The sequence below is a fragment of the Labrus bergylta genome, chromosome 13 (assembly GCF_963930695.1).
Source record: "Labrus bergylta chromosome 13, fLabBer1.1, whole genome shotgun sequence".
NCBI lineage: Eukaryota > Metazoa > Chordata > Actinopteri > Labriformes > Labridae > Labrus > Labrus bergylta.
Window position 1 is genome coordinate 26599974 of NC_089207.1, and position 19275 is coordinate 26619248.

The window sequence follows — 19275 nt, forward strand, 5'->3', positions numbered from 1 at the left end:
CTCCGCTGTGCAGACGCGGCTGCGCATCACTTTTATTTTATTAATCTTTTTTTTTCTGAGTCAGCCTGTCTTGTAAACTAAGCATGCTTCATAACCATGTAAAAACCTTCATGTGTTGTATTACGACGTTATGTACGAGAGGTAACAGTGCTCAGGCCTGATTAGTCCTGGAACAGTGTGAGTGCAGGCCAGTGGGGGAACAGGGAGGGGGGGACAATCATGCTTAATCACAGTACCGGACAACTTTGCTAGTGTGAGTGCGCCCTTAATGCTACAGCTATTTTTTTGCTTTTTTAATGTAACCTTATAATAACTGTTCCATGACTGTAATCCCAGTCAAGGTTACTTTTTTTTCATGCATTGGCTTTAAGCTCAACTAATGTCCCACAGTTTACCTCTGTATCCTGATTTATGTTTGTGGTTGGTTCTAGCAGAAAATCCATACTGTTTCACTTTTTTGTTGGACTTTGAGTTTGTATTAATTGCTTTGGCTAGAACTCCTAACAACTTCAAGTAGTTCAGTACTTTGCTTTCACCTTTCTTCCCTGTTGCTACAGAGATACCAGTACTTTCCATGTCATGGATCTCTGGCACACGAATAGCCTAAAAGACCTCTGTGAAAAGTAGCTTAAGGACGAGTTGAATGTGGGGTGAATAATTTGGACTTCCTGGCAGAGCCCTATCTTTGTAATGCAGTTTTTTAAAAATCCAGTTCTATAAATAAGTTTTCCATGTAAATTTTTTCACAGAAATCAATTGCTGCTGAAAGAAAAAGTTCCCTTTTTTTTTTTTTAGTATATGTAAACGCAGCCCCTCTCTCTCTGGGGGACTTGTAGCCGTCAGCCACCTGCTAGGGACTCTAAAAGAAAACATGTAACACCATTTTCACACCTTTTGTAAAGCCAGAGGAGGAGAAATAAAATGGCTGTCACTGGAAATTTGTGTTTGAATGGAGATTAACTTCAACCATTGAGCTCACACTGCTCGGCTCAATAGCTCAGCTGGACGACAGCAGAGGTGAAAGCGCAGTGAAGGGTCCTGATGGGAGTCATTACATTTCACGACACCTCCAGAGTTGACCACCGCCTTAATTTCTTCAAGAACACTGAGGGGGTGGGTCATTTAACTTGACCTCTGGCAAAACTACTAAAACATGCAACCTCCACCCAGCCAGAGGGGTAGATGGGATATAAAGTGTCCTGTCAGGGTTAGGTCTATTGTTTATCAGCAGCGGCAGTTTTACAATCACTTTAAACTGCCTTCTTCCAGCCGGCCGGCCGGCTAGCAGCAGGCATGGTGCATCATCGTTATGGTAGCCATTCTTCAACTTCATCTGCTGTGGTTCAGTGGAGCAAAACTTTCCCAACTTCCTCTTTTTAATTGCCTCTGTGCTCATTAAAATTCTGACAGCCGTGCGTCTTGAAGCTCATTGAGTGTCACCTTAGATGGAAAAATAGCAGATTTTGCAACATCAGGTGCTTGGTAGTAATGGCCAGATAATAGGGGATAGTTAAAAGAAAAGGGAGGGAACAGTGCCGCGAGGTCTCCTGCTCAGCCTTGGTCAGTCATATAATGAGCGTCTGTGGATAAAACTTCCTCTGAGAAAGTGTATGGATTCCTGTTGTTCAGAAAGTACTTTAATAGGCACACACGGTACATGTGTTGTAAATATTAGGTGACTATAAATATTGCACATGTTGTTGTACACAATGTTGTTCTGCATTTTGACAAAGTTTTGACTGTTCGTGGTTATTTGAGAGAAATGCATCAGCTGCAGGATTACTGAAGTGTTGATTAAAAAAGAAATGAATAAAGTTGATTTTCTTTAATGTCAGGATGTGATTTACATTTCTTCATCAACTTCCACTTATCAAGAATTGAGTAAACTAAAAATCTATTTTTTTTAATTTAAATTTTTTGGTATGCTTTTACAACTGTCATAAATAAATGTTTGGTGAGACAAACCAGAAGTACTCAGTTAGACTGAATATGCACTTCATTCCATTTCAAAGAAAAGCTTTCAATCATCTCAGAAGCTGAAGGGTGAAATTAGGAAGAGCAAATGAGCTACAGCATGAACTGTGTAATACTTTTCCCGACTTTCACACTGCCTCCTCTTAACCTCTACACCATGACTGAGTGACTTTCCCTTTGTGTGTACATCTGAACAGGTTTATCCTTGATTTATTCTTCTGTGTTAGTTTTCAACAATACTTGGTAGGGCTATGTGTATTAGAGAACATTGAAGAAGCATTCCTACTTTAAAATGTAATAACAGCATAAAACAATAATTACTGTGATTGGTCACATGGGTTTTTTCCTAAAAAAAGTAGGGAAGACAACATTAAATAAGTACTCAGTACTATTCCCCACTTTACTCACGCACTTTGCAAAACAATTTAACTCCTGCTCTGTATCAAATATGTCTGTTAGTAGTAAATGGTAAATGGACTTGAGCTTGTATAGCGCTTTTTGCTTTTACACTGCATGTTACACCAACCCATTCACACACTGATGGTAGAGGCTGCTATGTAAAGTATCCATCAGTATTAACTTATCCTATTCATACACATTCATATACTTTCATACGCTGACAACGAAGCAACTGGAATCAGACATGTTGCTGCAGGAGCTGGGGATCGAACCCCCAACCTTCCGGTTGAGAGACAACCGACTCAACTAACCGAGCCACAGTAGTCTCCCATTCACTTATGAGGCATGATGCCATACATGGGCAGCTATATAATACAGTCCTAGGTATATTGTTAGTACATATTTTCAGAGAGTCATTCATCTTGATAATTTTGTGGCTATATCTTTGAATTGTGTCAACCATCTAAGAGTAATTCTGAAGACTTTGCCACTTTGCCCATGATTGTCAGCGATTGTGAGATCTTGGTCAGCATGGGTCAGCGATGGTCCGCACTTTGTCAGCCATATGTGTTGTGTTTCTATGTTGTCTGACCATGGCTGAATAAATCTAAGATGATCCACAGTCTGTTTCACGATTTCATCATTGTTCATCTACTACAGAAACAACCTCCACCTAACAGATATGCATATACCATTGTTCTGTATCTAAAAGTAAGCAAAATGAGAAAAAACACAGTTCATTTGTGATATATATTAGAACGATACTTCATTTCAAACTATTCATGCGTCTGGCTTTGAGATGTTGATATTAGCATGTGAAAGCCAACGCTCAACTATCAATCAAAAATGAAACCAAAGCTATCTTTGGAAGGACTGTTTTATCAACCACAACCCCCGCTATAGATGTAGCAGACATTTTTTTTTCTACCAACAGAATATGGCAGGAATAAACATTCCCTTCACAGCCTGCTCCTCCATATGGTGGGATGGGATACTTCCAGGACTGCAGGGTTCACCAGTATAACTCAAGCTGACTGATAGAGTAGCTTTCTTGCTGCCAGAAGCACCCATCGCTGTTATTTTGTCAAAATGGGTCACACGTTACCAAAAAAGGATTAAGAACCTAAAAACACAGTGATAAGCAAAAGAGGAATCCTAAGGAAAGCACACAAGTGATCACAAACAAAGTATCCACCATTTTCATGTAAGAACAAGCTGGCATTAGGGAATGTAAAGGTGAAGACTACATGCAGAATCAGAAAATTCTTTTGGATAATTTTTTGCATTTGTGCCGTTGTCTTCAGTGTCATTGTCCTCTTTCATCGATTGATCCAGGTCCTTTTCTTAATATTGTTTGGCATCCAAAGTGTTGTGGCTGAGAATACTTACAAACTGAAGCCATGTTGAATTCCCAGTTCAAAGCACACTATTTATATCCCTGTAACGTCTCACCTTCAGTATAATTGTCACAGAGGTGTAATGGTGGACCATGTCGCCCCAGTAGTAGTAACCGAGGGTTACAGGGTCGAGACAGGACCACCGTAAGATGGTGGACCCAGTGGGGGAAACCAGTTCTGTGTGTGTTCATGTAAGAGTGTATCTGTATGTGGAGCTCCTGCTGTTTTGTAACACATCATGCTTCCGCAACGCCATAATGTAATGTGAAGTCACAGACTGGGACGCCAATATTACGTCGTCGTGGAAACATTATAAAAGCACAAAGGCGCAATGACAACAGAGCTTCGTTATGGCGCTGCTGCGTAAATATAATCAGACAAGGGTTGTGATTGTGGTGTGGCTGGATTATTATTCTCTGTCTCTTGTGACTGCTTAGCTCTCTTTGCTGGAATTCACAATAGTGTGTATGTTAAGATGCTGTGACTTGTACAATGTGGATGAACTGTATAGGTGAAAAATAGCTTCCAGTCCTATACTTAATTTTGTTTTGCTGGGCTGAATGGTGCTCAAAAAATACTTGCGGTGACCAATGACACATTTTGGTCTTGTTAAACAAAAATGACTCGGATAGACTCTGCATCTGTGGTGTAAACGTTTAATCTGCACTTAGGCACTATACTCCAACCTTGTAGCTGTTGTGTCTCAAACACAGTGATTATAACTGTGTATAACTGTGACCCTGTTGTGAAATGCCCAAGGAAACAGAACGTTTATCTTCCAGATGATTTCACTCACTGTCACTATTTGCTCCATTTCACTGTGCTGTGTCTCTATTCCCTTCTCACTCTCTCTTTTCTTTTGCACACAGCTCGTCTGAGAAGTCTCTGCCCTGGAGGACTGCAGGTATGTCAACACTAATACTACTATATTGTATTTAGAAAAAAAGCTTTGCTTTGGTGTCCTCTCATACTCCCTGATTGGTCTGCGTTTTACATATCCCTGCACCTTAGTCTGTGCTTTAGCATAGACGTGCTTGATGTGCTTGTGCCTCCTGACAGCTACATACAGCTACGAAGCACACCTCTTCCAAGCGTTTCAGGGCCAGGGAAGTGTATCTTGCTTGAGCTTGAATCGGAGCACTCGCACTCGTCAAACCAACTGGACATGTTAAGGCACGGTTTGGATTGCCTAGTGTGTGTGGGCCAATATCCACAGTTACACATAAACACTCTTGCGTACACACTTTTTAAAAATCTTTAAGGTCTACTGTAAAGGATTAGTTGACTAGGCTGTTGGTTTGCTATCAGAGCGATTGAATAGTGACATATGGCAGTTAAGTAAAGCTTTAATGATAAGCAAAGTGATTTTCAATTATTATTTAGTTCTGCCAGAACGGACTCAGTGTGTGTTTTTATTTGTGTGTCTTTATTTGAGTCTGTACAGGCCTTGTTAAGTTTTTCTTTATGTGTAGTGCCATACAAATATATTCCTACAATCAATGCTAACATGAGCACTTTAAACCAGGCGTACAGTAACGAATGGCCACAGGCACTTTCCTGTTTTGATAGTTATCAGAGCTTTTTCTGCCCACTCACACACAGCAGCATCAGTGATGGAGGGCAGAAGAATCTCTATCAGACCTCTTTGGTCTATGTTTGTTCAGTCCACATCCTTGAAGGTTCTTCAGCAGAGAACAGATAATGAATTGGATTTACTAATGTATTTCATGGCTTATTAATTGCATTGAGAAACTTGGCATATTTCTGAAATGGTCATTAGTCATTTACTGTCGATCCCGACACAAAAGCCTGTTGGGGGTTATAGTTGTACATATGCACTGGGAATATTAATACTACACTCTTTTCTCATTTGCTACTAGCTCTCCATTTCCTTGCTGAATGTATTTCATTAGTGTGGGAACACAGCCTGGGACTAATCACAATCATTGTTTTTGCGTCCTATTGATTTCTCATTGTACTGTAAATGATAAATGATAGTCAGACATGGCAATGTAGTTTTTCCAATCCAAACGAATTAAAGACTAACTGTGTGGCACAGAGCGTAATGGGCCCGATTGTCTGCTAGGCCTTTTGGCCTTACTAGCCACTGTACGTCTCGTCTGTCTGAGTTTGGGATTGGAAGTGTTACTGTGGAAACAAGACTTTTAGCCTCAGTCACACCTCATGTCCACGAAGAGAAGTTTTTTCTCTATTTCAGGCCCCTGTCTCCTTTTCTTGCTGCTTATTCTTTTTCACTCTGTCATTATGCTGTCAGGTTAACATTGTTAAAAGCCCCACGCCGTTTGTATTTAAAAACACTGCATTTTCATATTTAGCATGTTGCAAAATTTGTGATATTACTGTTTCACAAAAGAATTGCATGTCAGGAGTCTACTGAATCCTCAACATTTGAAATGCAAACTGGAATGGGAATTTTAATTGAATTTTTACTTGTAAAATTGACCACGTTATGAAGTGAAAAGAAGTTTTGGTAGTTATGATGATAGGTCGCTTACCAAAACATCTGCATAGTCCTCCACTGGTTCTACTCAAAGCAGTTTTTTCCCCTGGATTCTCTTATTTCTTCTTCAGCTCCTTGTATGCCTGTCAGGCTGAAAATGATACGGCTCTCGATTAAGTATGCTCATGAATATGTATTTTCTTCCTCAACAAAGTTCAAAAGAAGCATTATGATTCATATTTCTTATAGTTAATCCAACCCAGCTTGACCACACTCTATTATGCGACTTCACATCAGGTTTTTCCATTTTCTGCTGGACATGAAAAATTTTAGTCAAAAATAACGGGGGGATATGAGGCCAGACTTTAGTATAGTTTTTTACAATTATATATTTAAAAAAAAAAAACCTTACTGGGGCGCTGGTGGCGCAGTGGTTGGTGCACGCGTCTCATGTAGGCTGTGGTCCTCGGAGCGGGCGGCCCAGGTTCGGGTCCGGCCTGTGGCTCCTTTCCCGCATGTCATTCCCTACACTCTCTCTCCCTGATTTACGGCTCTATCCCCTGTCCTGTCTTTCTATTAAAGGCACAAAAAACCCCAAAAATAAATCTTAAAAAAAACAACAAAAAAATAAAATCTGCTACGGACCAAACTTAAAAGTTGTAATATGATTACAGCTGAGCAGATCGCCTATGTGGCTGCTGCTTGATAGTGTGAAGTGGGCAGCAGCACTAATATAGATTTAGTTTTATCTCATTTAAAGGTCACATATTATCCAAAATAAACTTTACTATGCTTTTCTTAAACAAGTATGTGTCCCAATTCGGTCTACAAAACCCCCAATTATGAGAGAAGTCCATCCTCTACATCTTTTGCCTGCTCCACTTTTCAGAGTGTGTGCTCAAACAGGCGATTGGAGATTTTCCCTTTGTGATGTCACATGTTTTGGGGACCTCTGAGACTTATTTAAACTGGTTGAAAAGGAGGATAATATGTGACCTTTAATATTAATAGACAATACATTTGATATGAAATGGTGGTTTATAAGGCTTAGGACAGCTGGGGTTAGCAAACAGCAGCAAGTTGTAGAAATTCACACTCAACTTTAAATTTGGTTTAAGTTCAGTTTAGCCAAACTGTTTGACAAAAATGTCTTTGTCATTGTCTTTGATTAAAATCTAAACAGTCTCTTCTGAATGATAATGTCATCAACAACATTAAAAACATTGAATTATCACACATAAGGGCTGTAAGTGTTGTTCTCTGTCCTCTGCCATTCGTTGATTGTTTAAACCCGCAAGGTTTCATCTTCATTGTGTTGAGAAAATAGGGCCTCTGTCCTCCCTCTTTCTTTCTGTCTCCCTCTCTTCCTGCTCCTCCTCTGTTCTGGCTTTCTGGCATCTCATTTATCAAACCGGGTCAAGGCCCAGTAAAAAACCCCTGTGGTCTGAAACGTCATGCTGAGTGCCAGACACAGGGTTGCTGCCAGAATGAAAGGAGAAAAAAGACGTTTTCAGTTATGTCATTATTATGTCTTAAAGGACTCAAAAATGCATTTTGATTTCACAGAAGGTTTCCTTTTACTGTAAATACTTGAAGAAGTTACTAGTAGCTACTACATTATGAATGATCTCAGATCTTTCTTGTCAGATGCTCAGCGCCAGTAATGTTTCATGAGCCGGGCTGTAGATTATTTTTCTTCTATCTAAATGTCTGTTTTCATACCATCAAAGTTAAGTTTAAAATGCATTGGACAAAAATGGAGAAATTAAAAAGAATCACTTAGCATTGAAATAGTGTGAATCTTTCATAGCATTATTATGTTGCAACAGCCTCTCAAAACAGTGGGGGTCTTCTCACAACTCATGAGGGCCGCCCTCAGATCTTGCGAGGTGGGAGTGCAAGATGTTAAGTTGTCAGACACACTAGACTAATGATTCAACAGGCCTATATGTCCACAGATCTATTCAACAGGTCTGCTTAGGCTAAACGGCAGCTTCTTCATGGGTTTCAGCTCTCAGTATCACACCGGCTAAGCAGACCCTGGCAGCCAATGTCTGCCTCCCTGTTCCCCTCCACGTGCTGTCTGTTGTTCTAGTGATTGCAGAGTAACTCATTGACACTGGTCACGCTTAACTAGATTGTGATTATGGGGAAATTGTTTTAAGTCGCATTAGAGGGCTAATTCCAGTTCCTGTTTGACACACTGGTTGTTGTCATGCAAGAGGAGTGCTGGATGAAGAGAAATGTAGAGCAGCTTAACCATTTGGAACATGGCTGTATAGAAGTTTAAATGACATGCTGCCCAATTTGCCTCTCAAAATGAGTATGGCAGTAGAATTGAATGATTTCCACTGTACACAAACAGGAAACTAGTGTTGCAGAAATCATTGTCTGGTAATGTTTCCTCTCAATCTTGTATAGTGTTTACTGCTGCAAAGACCATTATAATTCTTCTTTCCAAAGCCAAAACTTTATAATTGTGCCAGACTCAGTGCTCTTTCTCTGTGTCTGATTCCCATCTCTGCTGTCTTTCCAGATGCCTCAGCCTTGGGGGACACCAAGTCTCGGATGACTGACAGCTCCCAGTCGCCCAGCTACCGCATCAGGACCGAGTCAGAGCAGGTGTCTCTGTACTCCCCGGAGCAGTCCTCCCTCCATGAAAGTGAGGGTCTGTTATTGCCTTCTGTCCATCCTCTGCTGTCTGCTTTTTCTTTTAACTCACAGCTTTGTTTTCTGACCTCAGTGCTTTCCAACTCAATTTATAGGGCAAATATTTAACTACAAATCTACCCTCCTCTTTTAATGATACAGAAAGCCTGTTTCATCTTGTACTTTTGTCTTCTCCATACTGATACCTGACAGTTTGAGTGTCACTGATAACAACTGACCTCTCAGCACAGCTTATGAAAGGCTGAATGATGTACAGCGGCACACTGAATCATAGGGTGACAGAACAGTTCTTTCCCTGCTGTCATTAGTAATGCTGTCAAGGTAAAGGTCATGTCTATTATGAAACCATTCATGACTTGTCTCTCTCCCTTTCTCTCCCCCATCTTTCTGCTTTTTATTTTCGTCTGTCTTCCTCTGTCACTTCCTTTCAGGGTCCGCAGGGAATTCCCGTAGCTCGACTCAGATGAACTCCTACTCGGACAGTGGCTACCAGGATGCCAGCAGTGGCTATGTTAGCAGCCAGAACCTGGGCAAGGCTGAGCTGAGAATGCAGCACTCCTTCCCTGGCGCCGGCACTGGTACCCTGTTGAGGAACGCCAGGGCTGAGGGCCAGGCTTCAACGCAGGTACTGCCAGCAACAACACAAACAACATATTTCAGTTGTCAAGCTCAAAATGTATCCGTAAAAAAGGTGTCTTTTGAAGACTCATGCGTGCATGCAAAACATTTTTAATTAAGAATGAATTGTTCTCAATGTTCTCAAGCTCAGGAATTTTAATTAAATCATTGACCGTCAGCTTTTAATTCATGAGAAGAATAGAGAAACGCACACAAAACTGCAGGAACATTTTTTTCTGTGAATGTAAAAATTAAAGGCACAGAAGGTACCTAGTGAACAGAGCACTGCAACATAATCATGCTTCACACAGCGCTGTACACACAACCACTGAGAAACCAAATGGTACTGTGACACACATCAGAGTCTGTGGTGGGGGGTGGGGGGTAGGGAGGGGGGGCGGATAAATATGGCCTACAGTAAAGTCATGCCCTGTAATGAATGGGCTTATGTAATTCTGTGTTATTTAACATGTCAGTACAGTAGTAGTGCATAAGTCAGTACATGGCAGAGAATAAAACATGATTATTAAAGATTGTATAGCTCCCTAAAGACTCGAGCATTACTACATGGAGCCATATTGCTTTGCTCCCCTCTTGCAGGTTCCAGCAGCGACAGCAGCAGTGCCAGGACGTGCTATGCGGAGGGTAAGCTCAGTGCCTTCTCGCTCTCACTCGCCAGCCTATGCCAGCAGTATATCCCCCTCCCGAGGCTCCCTGCGTACCCCAGTTGGAAGTTCCTACGGCTCCCCCATCGTATCGGAACCCAAACCCCTCTCCAGCATCTTCTCCACGACCTTGCCCTCTGCTCAGCGCACCAGTAACACTGGCGTCGGAGGCAGTATCTCACCCTACTCTACGCAAAAAAACTCCCCCGCTGCACTGCGACGCATGGGCTCCACAAACTCCCGATCGGGCAGCGCAAGCCGCACAACCTCACCTTATCAGGCATCAGCGGGTTCGTCATCAGGTCGCATGGGCTCGCCTCTGACAATGGCGGACGGCATCAACCCTCCACTGACGAAGCAGCTCACACACTCATCGTCCCCGGTCAGGGCCAGTATGACTGCGGTGCCCCAGCACTACAGCTCCACTCTGCCCCGCTCCATGATCCAAAACACCGACCCCTACGGACCCCAGAGTTATGACATATATGAGAGGATGACGCGACCTGACAGCCTAACAGGTTAGGCAAACATACACACACACACTACCATTTAAATCTTATTAGCTAACAGTGCATTGTAACACTCTGAAACTCTGTTAAGTACATGTCAGCTTATTTCATCTGCATACCCTCCTGTGGTATATTGAAAATAGATTCCCCTTACATTTTCCCAGAGAGAACAAAAACAAACATAATGTTCTATTCTTTTGCTAACGGTCCCTTGTCATCATTAAGCACATAGCTGTGTCAATCTTTTTGTGTCACATTAGGTTTGTGTGGCTGAGGGTGTGTTTGATTGTATGGGACTCACTGCTGTCCAAAACCACTGAAAGAGCACAGTGTGGTAAAATCCTAAATAGAGCCACATCCATAAATATGTGTTGTTGGACAATACATATTCTAATATGGAAGAGAAAGGTAATCCCATAAAGGAAATAACCACTAGAAGTGAGAATGTATATTTTAAAAACCCTGAAAACATGAAGAAACATTGATATAACAATAATCATACCTGCAATTTTTTTTCTTGCTATTAAGCCTCAGTAATTCAATTTAGGCTGTAGGCTGTCATATTATGGCTTGTCATCTATTCCTCTGAACTTCTCAAGTGGATAGTTTACTGACACAGGCTGTAAATATTTGGACAGTGATACATATCTGTAGACGTGTTGTTGGCTCAATGCTTAAAAGAAAACTAGCTGTGCAAGAAGTGGTTGTCTGGGAGAGTAGCCAAAACATAATTTCTGCAAGATGACAAATATCAGCTACAAGAGAATCACAGACTGCTAATATTAGCAGGTTTTTCTTTCAGCAACAGAAGAAGAAACCAAAGCAAAGTAGCCCTCTATGTCATTGGAAATGGAATATCCCATATGACTGTTGACTGTGGTAAAACTGCAGAAATATAGCATTTTACATTTCCAGTGAACTCTGAAAATTGTACGTTTTCTTAATTGTATTGCATTATTGTGAGAAGTTTAACCAAGGGAAGTCAAAAACACATTTTGCAGCTGCAGTTTAGTTGCTTTCATTTTAGCAAGTTTATAAACAATATTGATTATTATGTATTAGTTCTGTGAATGGAACAAGAGCTAGTTTGCATCAGTCAGTAAGTGGTAACGTAATCTTCAAATATATTAGAATAAAATATATGTAGATGTCTATGTTACCCCTTTAGGCGCACTGTGGATAAGCCTCTGCAGTGTCTCCCTGTAGCCACAGTGATGGAAAAGAAGTGCTGCATCTTTGAATGTTTCAATTCACTTTAAAACCTCTCAGACAGCTCAGTTGACGAGTCCAAAGTAATATCCACCCTATGACGTCAAATCATTCATTTTTTACTGTTCCTTTGAACTATTTGTGTTTTGTTTTGTTTTTATTGTTGTGGTTTAGTTTATGTCCTAACCTTCAATCTACCAGAAGGTCCTCACTTTATTTCAAAATAAAAGCATGGCTGAATTCAAACAGCAAGTAAAGTACTCTCAGCAAAAGACAGTACAAAAAATTCAAAATAAAAGCCAACCAATTATTATTTTTAAATGCGAAAACATGGAATTTCAAACATGCATTTAAAAATGCAATTAATCACAATTAACTATTGAAATTTCACGGTTAATCAAAATAATGATAAATATTAATTAAAAATGTTGTAATTGTTTGACAGCCCTGTAAGTAGTGAAATAAATAGAAAGGAAGAAGAAATTTCATTTACACATAATAGTGTTCCTTCCAAAGCAAAAGTGCTTTATCAGGGCTCTATAGTCGGTACTCCTCATGAAAAGTCTGCGGAGGCTATAAAGCTGCTCATGCCTCTGAATGCGTGTGTATGTAGGTGTGTGATCAAGAACAGTTGAAAAAATCATGAAGATAGTAATTGGAGAACCTGCCTGAACCTGCTGGTCTGTCTTCTTTTTATTTAGGAGAAAGAGACACAAAAAAAACTCTCGCTTATGTTTTCTATTTAAACAGGTAGTGTCCATAACTTGGGCCAACCAATTTAGAGAAAGAGCAAGAGGCCAGCTTGTGCTTTGTCCTGTAGATAAGAATGTGGCTTTGACAAACAATAAAAAGACACATAACATAGCACATAACACTTTTCTTATTTCTGTTATAGGTAAAGGTTTTTCAGCTGAGCGAGGAAATGAGAAAAGTAATTTAAAATTGCCGATAGCGGGTTTCCACCATAAAATCCAAGAACATTTTTGTTTGCCTTATTCAGCAAATCCCTGTATTATTGTTACAAGGTTAATGGACTGTTTTCTGCTTGACTTCCTGCTGCCTGGGGATATCCTCAGACGCCTTGGTTGATGATGAGGTTCAAGGTGAACACATTTTGTCACATCACTTTCCAATCATGCTCCTTGTGTTGTGTCTGCATGATGATACTGCATGTGCACATTGGTGTTTTGTTTGGTCTCCGTCAAATAATGGTATCCAACAAATTGTCACTTTTAATGTTAGTGTGATTTTCTTTCATATGTCACGCTACTTTGTGGTTAATTAACACTTTCTTCACAGTGGGGATTAAGGATGCAACGATACAGTCAGCCCAGGTTTCAATACGTACCTCAGTTTTTTGGTCACGGTTTTCGGTTTGGTTCTGACGACCCAGGCTGTTTGAGCTGATTGTTATGCCATTTCTTGATGTTTTAGGCAACTTCTTCAGGAACAGCAAGGGGTTAAGATAATAAAAGAAAAACTACCGTAATTATATTCCAAAAATATTTCTTAATTTTACTTTTAAGCCATGTATGGCGATACTCGATATACAGTATATGGATATGTCTTTTGTTAACAGTCAGTTGCACAAGTTCAACATGTACATGAAAACAAACTACCTGTTTGTGAAATTAATTAATTTTCCGCCTAACAAAATAAACATGTGTGTTTCTTTATCCATTTAGGTTTTTGAGTTTGGCTCAGAGAGAGAGAGAGAGAGAGAGAGAGAGAGAGAGAGGCAAGCAGGGTGAAGAGGGAGAGACAGTGAGATGACAAATAGGCGAACTGGCAGCTCTACAGAAGACGTGTATATAACGTTATTTTAATGCAACATGAACTAGATCGATATCAACGATATTGTCCTACCCTATATCTGGATTGAAAATATATCGATATATCTTAAAAACTCAATATATATCGCCCAGCCCTACTTTGTCCCGACACCACTGATTTGGAAGATGGCGATGCGTCCTCGTACTTGTGCCTCTCCTCACTGCTCGCCATGTAAAAGTAAGGTGTGTCAATTTACACCAGTGTTTTCAGCTTCCCCCAACTTAAGGGCATAGTGATTGGATATTTACTCAGGCGAGGGGTTTTCTTATCCCAGCACATGGACTCACAGGCACACACAAACAGAGCCAATTCGGTGAGACTAGCTTCCAATGCTAGGAAGCTATCTGTACGCAAGGTACTGTTAACGAACGGTTCAAAATCATATTGAGAGAAGCATTGGCAGTGGGGATCTAATATTTGATCTGACTTTTATGATTATACATTTAGGCTCTCATAACAAACATAAGCCCCTTTTAAACATCTCTATGTGAACATTTCATATTTGAATCTGAACATTTCCTGACATCCTCCAAGGGGGGTGTATTTGTAAAACATGACCTTTTCTAGACTTACTTCCTGCCAGCCCCGGATACGATGTCTAAATGGGTAGGGGTGAGGACACCATCAACACCATGTGAAGTACACGGTAAAATGAAAGTTGCTGGAAAAATCAGAGCCTGAAACTCCAGAAATGATTAAGATAGTGTCTGTCTTGCATGTGTGAAAGGGGCTTTATTGTATTTGTTATGAAATTATGACTGAACTATCTAAAGCCCCAGTTTGGTGTGCTAGTGCTAGCAATATATTTTCTCTCTAACACTCTTACTTTACAGTGGGTACGGAAAGTATTCAGACCCCTTTACATTTTTCACTCTGTTTCATTGCAGCCATTTGCTAAAATCAAAAAAGTTCATTTTATTTCTCATTAATGTACACTCAGCACCCCATCTTGACAGAAAAAAAACAGAAATGTAGAAATTTTTGCAAATTTATTAAAAAAGAAAAACTGAAATATCACATGGTCATAAGTATTCAGACCCTTTGCTCAGTATTGAGTAGAAGCACCCTTTTGAGCTAGTACAGCCATGAGTCTTCTTGGGAATGATGCAACAAGTTTTTCACACCTGGATTTGGGGATCCTCTGCCAGTCTTCCTTGCAGATCCTCTCCAGTTCTGTCAGGTTGGATGATGAACGTTGGTGGACAGCCATTTTCAGGTCTCTCCAGAGATGCTCAATTGGGTTTAGGTCAGGGCTCTGGCTGGGCCAGTCAAGAATGGTCACAGAGTTGTTCCGAAGCCACTCCTTTGTTATTTTAGCTGTGTGCTTAGGGTCATTGTCTTGTTGGAAGGTGAACCTTCGGCCCAGTCTGAGGTCCTGAGCACTCTGGAAGAGGTTTTCTTCCAGGATATCTCTGTACTTGGCCGCATTCATCTTTCCTTCAATTGCAACCAGTCGTCCTGTCCCTGCAGCTGAAAAACACCCCCATAGCATGATGCTGCCACCACCGTGTTTCACTGTTGGGATTGTATTGGGCAGGTGATGAGCAGTGCCTGGTTTTCTCCACACATACCGCTTAGAATTAAAGCCAAAAAGTTCAATCTTCTTTCTCATAGTCTGGGAGTCCTTCATGTGTTTTTTGGCAAACTCTATGCAGGCTTTCATATGTCTTGCACTAAGGAGAGGCTTCCGTCGGGCCACTCTGCCATAAAGCCCCGACTGGTGGAGGGCTGCAGTGATAGTTGACTTTGTGGAACTTTCTCCCATCTCCCTACTGCATCTCTGGAGCTCAGCCACAGTGATCTTTGGGTTCTTCTTTACCTCTCTCACCAAGGCCCTAATCCCACGATTGCTCAGTTTGGCTGGACGGCCAGTTCTAGGAAGAGTTCTGGTCGTCCCAAACTTCTTCCATTTAAGGATTATGCACTGTGCTCTTAGGAACCTTGAGTGCTGCAGAAATTCTTTTGTAACCTTGGCCAGATCTGTGCCTTGCCACAATTCTGTCTCTGAGCGCCTTGGGCAGTTCCTTCAACCTCATGATTCTCATTTTCTCTGACATGCACTGTGAGCTGTAAGGTCTTATATAGACAGGTGTGTGCCTTTCCTAATCAAGTCCAATCAGTTTAATTAAACACAGCTGGACTCCAATGAAGGAGCAGAACCATCTCAAGGAGGATCAGAAGAAATGGACAGCATGTGAGTTAAATATGAGTGTCACAGCAAAGGGTCTGAATACTTATGACCATGTGATATTTCAGTTTTTCTTTTTTAATAAATTTGCAAACATTTCTACATTTCTGTTTTTTTTCTGTCAAGATGGGGTGCTGAGTGTACATTAATGAGAAATCAAATGAACTTTTTTGATTTTAGCAAATGGCTGCAATGAAACAATGAGTGAAAAATGTAAAGGGGTCTGAATACTTTCCGTACCCACTGTATATACAGTTCTCCTTACACAAATATTCATAGTCTCTTTACCAGACTTCAGAACTCAAACCATTTTTAAATCAAGGAGGTCGTGTGACATGTTGTCAGAAATCCTCATTTTGTGTGGATGCATTGGCCTCCTCTCCGACGTTCATTTTCAGGCTCATTTGCAGGTTCTTGTTAGTCGGCAGTTATGTCACGCTGCTTTGAGTAATGATGGCTTAAGCAGACACAAATGGGTCTTCAGTCTCTGTCCTCTGAGCAGAGTTTGACACCAACCTAGTTCTCCTCTTTATTTTGAAGAACATCCTTTTCATGTCTTCCTTCTCCTCTGCTTAATCTTTTCTCACTCCTATCCTCTCTTCTTTCCTGTATTCATCACCTCCGTCCCCCTTACTGTCTCCCATTTTCTCACATTGACTTTAGTCGATCCTTACCTCAAGCACAGCTGTTTGTCAGTGTTTGTGAGCCAAAGTAGAAGGAAATGGGATGATCACATGATCAGGCTCGATAAAAACGCATTTGGCAGATGACATCCGACAGCCTAACCTTGATATTGATGCTGTCGGGGTTTCCTGTCATTATATATTAGATGATTTTTGTCTTCTTTCCTCTCTATTTATTTGCTCTGTCACACATTTTGAAGTTTCCCTTTGTCTTCTACTCAACTTCTATGGCTTTACTTTTATTTTTTCCTTAACTTTGTTGTGCTTTTTTCTCCTTTCTGCTCTTCATTTATACCTCCCACCTGCTCCCCTTTTTGCACCCTCATTGGCAGCAAGTCATGCCTTCACACTGCTACTGCAAAATAGAAAATGAAGACAAATTTCCCATTATACCCATAAATGTGCTCATTATACTCAGTGTCCATTTCAGAGCTGAGTGGGACCAAAATAAAGAACAGGAGAGGATGGCATGTCTACATGTTCTCAAACTGACAGCTAGGCCACAATGGTACTTTTAAGAGGGGTACATTCTATTTTTTACAGCTATTCTTACTTTTATGTGTAGCGATTTTCTGGTGTTTATTGCCAGTTCTCCTGTTTGTTTGGAGAAGAGGTTTGGAGAATTATTTTTGTTGAGGAATGCAGTCGGCTGCATCCATTTAAGTGTTTGTTTCTCCAGAGCAGGCGCGCGCCAAGCCGCCACCGCCCTTCATCTAGCCTTTGCCAAGTGTAATCTGTTAAAGTCACAGTGAGAGGGCTGAGGGGGAGAATTAAATGACTATAACCCACCAGGAATGTGGGCCATTCATCCTCAATAGACAGCACTATGTTATTTCTCCCTGACAATTTGCAGATGCTTTTAGAAGTGACTGCAGCTCTTCCATCGGGGGAGGAGAGTAAAAAAGACAGACGGATTAGTCTCCTCCTTAGGTTGTTTGAATTTTGCTACGTTCAGGAATCAGGCTGCTGAGAGCAAGAGATACACATGAAGGCTCCTGTGCCTGGGAGTTTCTGTCCCTCGCACTTGGTCACAGCTGTGCCAGAAGCTCTGCTCGTGTAGACAGGCTTTGCACGGGATGAGAAGCCTCTGGTGGTCCTAGACGGCCTCATTAACCCTCTTTTCATTCCCTACCCCCCCTTATACCCTTCCCTGCTTTCTTCTTCATTACTCCCACCTTTTCTTATGTCTTCCCACAACCTCCTTTCTCCTCGTTTTCTCAACCCTCCTTTAAACCTTTGAACAAGAGAAGCAGAGCTGGTGTCCTGCCAAGCTGCTGCCAGTGGCTATTGTGCGCAATGCCACAAAGTGAAAGGCTTTCGAGGCTTTTGAGTGTGCAGTTAGAGCATCCAGAAACAGCATAATTCAGTTTAACTCAGTTTTAGTCCTTACCCTGCACTGAAACATGTCAGACATTCTTGTTTATGAAGTATAGTGAAGTGTTTATGCCTCAAGGCTGGTAGAGTATTTCAAAGAGTCCATCGAGATGTCTGCTCACGTAAACCTGCAATATATCATGGAACCATAATGGTTGATTTCGCAAAAAGCCACAAGAGAGCACACTTAAAACTAGGAGTGCCAAAAACCCTCTAAGCTGCTTTATAAGCATTTAGTGGCTCATTGCTTTTATTGAACAGTGCTGGAAAATCATTTCTTCTGAATGGCTGGTTGAAATGGTATAGATTTTTAGCAGGTGAGGAGATGAGATGAGACTGATGTTCAGCCAAGAAAATAAACAGAGAGATGCCCACTGTAGCAGGGAGCTCGGTTTCTATTGTACCTGTTGCATACAGCAGGCAAAAGAATAACAATTGTGTGTATGTGTGTAAAATACCAAAAAAAATAAAAAAAATGATAATTACAACAAATATAACACAAAACCCAACAATAAATAGAAATGTATCGAAAGCTGTAAATAAACCAACACATTCAGGAAATAAAGGCTTCAGTGTGGAACTGGCCACCAGAGTCGTGTGTATAGCAACACAGATGTGCATGCTCACTTTAATTTAGTACAGTTGTATCTAAAAAGTAGTAGATCAAGTTAATGTGTGTCTTTACATAGCTTGATTTTGTGCAAAATACATCTATTGCTAGTTGAAAAGAATCTATAAAACAACATTTCTCATGTTTTCACATTTTTATGGTAATGTCTGTCAATTAGTCTCAACAAGTGCACAACCTGTGCTCTAGCTTTAAAACATTAACCCTTAATCTATTGTATATAATTCTCTGATGCATTTGTTGTTGCTAAAGTGCTCATGATGGATATGCCGGATCTTTGTAACATAACAATGAGTAAGGTCTTTTTACCTGCTCTTTTGTAATGTTAACAGACAAAGAGTAAGGTATTTTACCTGCTTTTTGGAAAGTGTCTCAAGATAACACTTGTTATGAGTTGACACTATACAAATAACAATGTATTGAATAAAAATGGATTGTTTGTTATCCAGCTAGAGGTCATCCTTATTCTGGCCCCAACATCTATCTCTAAAATCTTCCCTCACTCTGGGAGCAGACGGCCTCACTTTACCCCCAGAGGCTCTTGCATATACATTATTATTTATTAATTTCCTCCGGCACAAACTGTGACAAGATCCCCTCATTTAGCCCGTTCTGCCTGAGTTCATGCAGTTGGAGAAAACCCAAGTGACGTTTGGAGACTCGTGAA

At 40.8% G+C, this 19275-nt stretch overlaps 1 protein-coding gene across 10 annotated transcripts in view; it reads left to right on the forward strand.

The window, feature by feature from the left end:
* Window positions 1–19275, forward strand: part of pkp4 (plakophilin 4) — a 78403-nt gene that overhangs the window by 33860 nt on the left and 25268 nt on the right. For 6 of the 10 annotated variants that reach the window (XM_020644128.3, XM_029279401.2, XM_020644129.3 and 3 more), the window contains 5 exons: window positions 4640–4674; window positions 8768–8899; window positions 9333–9526; window positions 10120–10702; window positions 12979–13005. In XM_020644128.3, coding sequence (XP_020499784.2) covers window positions 4640–4674; window positions 8768–8899; window positions 9333–9526; window positions 10120–10702; window positions 12979–13005 — 971 coding nt within the window. The remainder of the gene's footprint in view (window positions 1–4639; window positions 4675–8767; window positions 8900–9332; window positions 9527–10119; window positions 10703–12978; window positions 13006–19275) is intronic. The other 4 variants (XM_065962098.1, XM_065962097.1, XM_065962099.1 and 1 more) reach the window with 4 other exon arrangements.